The sequence below is a fragment of the Myotis brandtii genome, unplaced genomic scaffold, assembly GCF_000412655.1.
Source record: "Myotis brandtii unplaced genomic scaffold, ASM41265v1 scaffold366, whole genome shotgun sequence".
Lineage (NCBI taxonomy): Eukaryota > Metazoa > Chordata > Mammalia > Chiroptera > Vespertilionidae > Myotis > Myotis brandtii.
Genome location: NW_005364063.1, coordinates 46,300 through 51,836, shown reverse-complemented (window position 1 = coordinate 51,836; position 5,537 = coordinate 46,300). Strand labels below are relative to the sequence as shown.

General features: G+C 38.8%; 1 protein-coding gene across 2 annotated transcripts in view; it reads right to left on the bottom strand.

Annotated features, from left to right (window-relative positions):
- Positions 1-3,837: 3,837 nt before the first annotated feature.
- Positions 3,838-5,537, bottom strand: part of LOC102258128 (leukocyte elastase inhibitor) — a 9,496-nt gene continuing 7,796 nt past the window's right edge. For both annotated transcript variants that reach the window (XM_014544486.1, XM_005872106.2), the window contains exon 7: positions 3,838-4,563. In XM_014544486.1, coding sequence (XP_014399972.1) covers positions 4,156-4,563 — 408 coding nt within the window. In that variant the 3' untranslated portion in view covers positions 3,838-4,155. The remainder of the gene's footprint in view (positions 4,564-5,537) is intronic.

Here is a 5,537-nt window from a genome sequence, read left to right as displayed (position 1 = left end):
AGCATGAGATTAAGTCCAGCACAAGGGAAAATGATTCAATCAAGAAACACAATAAACACAAAATGTATGCGGCTGCTGCCATTGTAACATTCCATACTGTTTTAAGCACATTGTTCTTTCATAAATAGAAAAATTACCCAGTCTAAAATGATGATAAAAGTTATAATATAATAAGTACATTTACTATCATTATCAAATATCATGTACTGTGCATAATTGTATATGCTACACTTTTCTATGACTGGCAGTGCAGTAAGTTTGTTTATACCAGCGTCAACACAAACACATAAGTAATGCCTTGCACTATAGTGCTATGGTGTCTACAATCACCAGGCAATAGGAAATTTTCAGCTCCATTATGATCATGTGGGACCACCAAGGTAGATGCACTCTGTTGTTGACCAAAATGTCACTAAGCAGCTAGTGATGGTAATTGTGCTTTTATTCTCTTCCCGGAAAATGCAAGGACTCCAGAAATGTTACCCCTATTTTTCTTCCCAACATCTATGGTTTCCTTTATTTTAATTTTGTGTATGTTTGAAATTCTGCAGACATTATTACTATTGTTTTATATGGTCAATATTTATTTAAATTTATATTTAAATATTTTCTTGCTCTATTTCTTTTCCTACAACTCTTACGTTGTTTTTGCATAAATAATATTCTCTAGAATTTTTTAATGTCTCTCTCAGTTTTTGTTTGACTGAATAAATCTTAGGGAATATTTTTCCTGGGTACAGAAAAATTCTGGATTGGCAGGAGTTTTGGGTGATGTTGTTTCTGCATGTTAATCAGTCTGTAATCTCTGTTTTACATAATTTCTGTTGATTTATATATTGTCCTTCTAACTATTGCTCCTCTGTGGGTACTTTGTCTTTTTATATCTTTCATGATCATTTCTTTGGTTTTCTGTAGTTTCAGTGAAATGTGAGTAGAGATGTATTTCTTTGTAGTATTCTGCTTGGTGGTTGAGTAGGATTTCTAAAATCTGTGAATTGATGTTTTAACAAATAAGGTTTAGAATACACATTTTGATTGTTACATCTTTAAATATCATTCTGCACCATATTGTCTCTATTCTTATCTTTTCCTGTTAAACATCTTCTTACTGACTATTTTAACTATTCTTATCCTTCCTTTTATATTTTCCATTCTTTTGTCTTTCTAGGCTTCACTCATTATAGTTGTCTTTCTGGAATAAATTATGGGTAATTTTTTTCTGGTCTGACAATTCACTTTTTTCTATTTAATTTGTTGATAAATTTATCTATTTAGTTTTTCATGTGTTATATTTTTGAGTTTTGGAGTTCTATTTCACTTCTGATCTTTTTTAAAAAATATTTTTAAATTAATTTCAGAGAGACAGGGAGAGGGAGAGAGAAATAGAAACATCAATGATGAGAGAGAATCATTGATTGGCTCCCTTTGCACACCCCCAACTGTGGAGTCGAGTCCATAAACTAGGCATGTGCCCTGACTGGGATTCAAACCATGACCTCCTGGTTCATAAGTCAGTGCTCAGCCACTGAGCTATACCTGGCTGGCCTCTATTTCATTTTTACTAAAAAATGCAGTATCTTTTAAAGTTTTAGTTATCTGCTGAAATGTTTAACCTTGGTTTTATTCAACTTGATAAAACAGTGTTGTTTTATAATTTGTGTGTGATTATTGCAATATTTAGAGCCCCTGTACTTGTTTGCATTAGCTGTGTTTTCATGCTGATTTTTATTCATGTTGTCATAGCTCTTCATCCATCCCACTTATCTTTGATTATGTGAAAAATAGTGTACTTAGAAAAGCCGATTATAAAAATAACCAGCGGCCTGGTGCACAGATTCGTGCACATTGAAAGGGAAATAATTAGAAGAAATACTTTAATGTTGCTATTTGCGCTGTCACCCTCAGCACTTGGGAGCTGGGTGGTGTCCCCTTCTCCCCCACCTCAGCTGGTCACACCAGCTTTGGACTGGTGCTGCCCACTCACCTGCTCCACCATCCCACCATGGTCCTGCTCATGCTCGAGTTGGAGCCCATTGGGGCAGCAGCCCCTCCACTGCTGCCTGCTGCCAGCACCACATGGCCAACACCCACCATATTCCATGCCGCCCCCTGGTGGTAAGCACACGTCATAGTGAGCGGTCAAACTCCTGGTCTCCCTGTCAAACTCCCAGTCCTGAACTACCTCTAGAGGGGACAGTTTGCATATTTGACTTTTATTATGTAGGATTTGAGGTGTAAGGGTAATCTTCCCCTAGGGATGATTTTTGTTTGCTTCTTCCATATGCCTCTGGATAGTAGCAAACCAGAATAGATGTAATCCAATCCCAGGGATTGGAATTTGGGGGACTGTCCAAGGACTTACATCAGGGCTGCATTCTGAGCTGCTGCAGTCAAATCCTAGAGTGTAGTTCTAATGTTGCCATGTAAAATCACATGGTCACAATGGGGCCCCCATAATTGACAGGCCAAAATGCTGCCTGCCTGGCCTTGAACATCATCAAAATGGATGCTTCATGCCCTTTTACCTCAGTTGGATTGGAAATGCCTCTAGGGTAAAAGTGGCCCCAGTTTTCATAGTCACCAATTTACCCAGGATTTGCTGAGTACTTCATAATCATGGCAGCTCCCTTGCCTTTGGGCTCATGCTTGCTTGGTTTGTTGTTGTTTATTTTTGTTTGTTTTTTTGTTTTTGTTTTTTGTTTTTTGTTTGTGTGTGTGTGTGTGTGTGTGTGTGTTAAAAAATCTGAGTTACCTAGTTCACATTGCAGTAAAAGATTAGATGTTCTCCATATAAAATATTTATTGAATTCTAGTTTCTGCTCTGAAATTAACTAGTTGTTCTAACCTTCAATAATTTATTTGTAGTCCATGAGCCTGCTCCATCATACATAAAAAGGATTTGAGCAGAGTTGCATGGGTCCCTGTAGTTCGGTTTATACCTGATTAGCACAATTTACTCTCAATCACTGAGTAGATTTTAGCCTAAGATCCCAAAGAGAAAGATTACAGAATGCAGTGACTTGCTTTTCTTGTTTGTCCTATACATAAGAGAACCTTCAAAATTGAAGGTGCCAGAAGGCATTTCAAAGTAAAAAAGGAAGGAAAGCTTGTCAACAGATTTGCTAAAATCTTCTTTTTCTTTCATTGAGTCACTGACTATCATCATGGATGTCAGTATTGTCTGTCCAAGAATCCCATTAGTCCTCTCTTTTCTGAGATCAGATAGAATCAAGAAGAGGACTGAGATCAGTCTGGCTAGCAGAATCTCAGGAAATGTTATTAGCCAGCCCACCAGCTTTGTGGGAGCAAGAAAGTGCAGCATTTCAAGCCCCATTCGAAGGAGTGCATTTAATTAAGGTTTATAATGATCATAGAGACCCTGCCCCAGCATTGCATAAAGCTATCCCATTGCTATCACAATCTGGACTAGATGATGGAAATCAAGAGCCCTTATCAGAACACACACAAGAAGCTGGTAACAGTGTGATCTTTGCACCCCCTCTTACTTAACAGTCTCTCCTACTTCACTTCTCTTTTGTACTTTCATGGCATCTTTTAATGTAAGACACTTACTTCTTCACTCCTTGTGATCCCACACAAACTACAAACCAGGTAGATAAAGGATAATAAGCTCTTTAATTGTTTGAAGTCAGAGGGACTATAATAGAATACTCATCCTGTTGAACAAAGGGTCAGAAACACTGGCCAAGGCAAATTTATTTTCATAATCCAACCCTTAATTGGGCAGCTCTCCTACATTTCAATTGAATGTCTGTTTTTAAGCCTCCCTTCAACAATGAACGTCTCTCTATCATAGCTTCCAGAAGTCTATCTGTGAAATAAATTACAGTACTATAATTTTTCTCATGGCTATCAAGAGAGTACAGCAGTTTCTTAGTTTACTACACTGTCAAGAGTCTACATATATACTTGGTGCATTCATAAGCAATCACTAAATTGTTCAATATAAAGAAAGGAAAATAGATAGCTCTGCCAAAGTTAATGGGTGTAAACAGCCAACAGAGCTGACATTACAAAGGAAGTTACAGATTTCTGGGGGGGTGGTAGATATATTGTAGAAGATATATAATTTTCATGTATCTTTGAAAGGGCCAGTGGTACAGCTCTGAGCTTGACCTTGGGTTTCCACATTCTCTAAGGGGAAGAAAGTCTTCCTAAGAACAGGATGTTAGTTGAGGGATTGTGTCGAATGAAAAAAATGAATGGATGGTCGGCCACAAAATTTTCAACAGTTTCTGGCATAAGCGAGCAACCAAATCCAATTACAGCTGTGGCAGCCGCTGCCTCTGTGCCCTCCTCATTAACTTCCACAAAAGACTTGTGGATAATTTCTGATATAAAGAGATCTCTGGCTCTTGACATGCCAGACAGATCAGCCTTGCTATTAAAGAGATCCTCTATACCCAGGCTGACCAGGTGAGAGTTGAGGTTGTAGCTCTCTTCCAGCTTGAACCTGGGCAGGTACACGTTGACTTTAATGGAACGCAGATTCTCAGGTTTGGTCCACTCATGCAGTTTTTCCAGGGTCAATTGTTCTTCGATCTGAAATGAGAAAGGGCATAGAAAAGGTGAGAACTATTCCACATAAGCAAGGCAACACACATTATTTACATGAATGGACTCATTTTATCAGTTGCTAATTAGATTCCTTCATGTTTTGTGCCTAAATAGATTCCACTTGGAGGATTTCATTTCTTTTCAGAAATTGGTGTTAACAGAACAGAGTTGTGGTCTAAGCCATCAAGGGCCCAAGTAACAGGGACTTTGGACATCAGAGGCTTCAACTACCCATCCATCCACCCACCCAACCATCCATCCACCCAGGCTTTCCTAAACCCCTACCATGCTGGATAGTGTGATAGGCCAAGATGGCTGTTATTACTTTAACTGGTTGATTGGTGCAAGGTAATATTCAAAAGTTTTCTTCTATTTCTTCTATTCTGAACCCTACTGATCACTGTGTTTATCTGTGAACTCACTGTGCTGAAGTAATGTCTAATAGATTTAGCTTGTGGGTAAAAAAAGAAAAGGGACTAGTTCCTCATCTAAAATAGGGAGAGGGTTAATGTAGGGCTTGGCTATAGGGCAAAGCCACAAACAAGTCTCAGCTTAGAGGGCACAGTCCTGTTAGCATAATTAGGCTTGACATTATCATGCTTCCTAGATTTTATCTGGGTAGCTAATGGGCTGTGGGAGGTGCAGCAAGTGCTGCCAAAACAAGTGAAACTCACAAGAACATTGTAACTATGGTGACCACTACCTTTATTACCTCTGGCTATAAAATAAAGTCTAAGCTTGCCTCTGGATCTCTCTCTTGTGGCCTCTGCCAGGCACAGGAAGATCCACCTAGACCCAGCTTATTCTCTAGGTCATTTCTTCATTCTTCACCACTCTCACTCAGGCTTGTGGAACCCTTGGCTGAGCTGGCTCTGCACAGGTTAATAATAGTACCTACCTTATAGCATTGTTGTGAGCATTAAATGATTTAATGTATGCAAAGCACTTGGCACACAGTA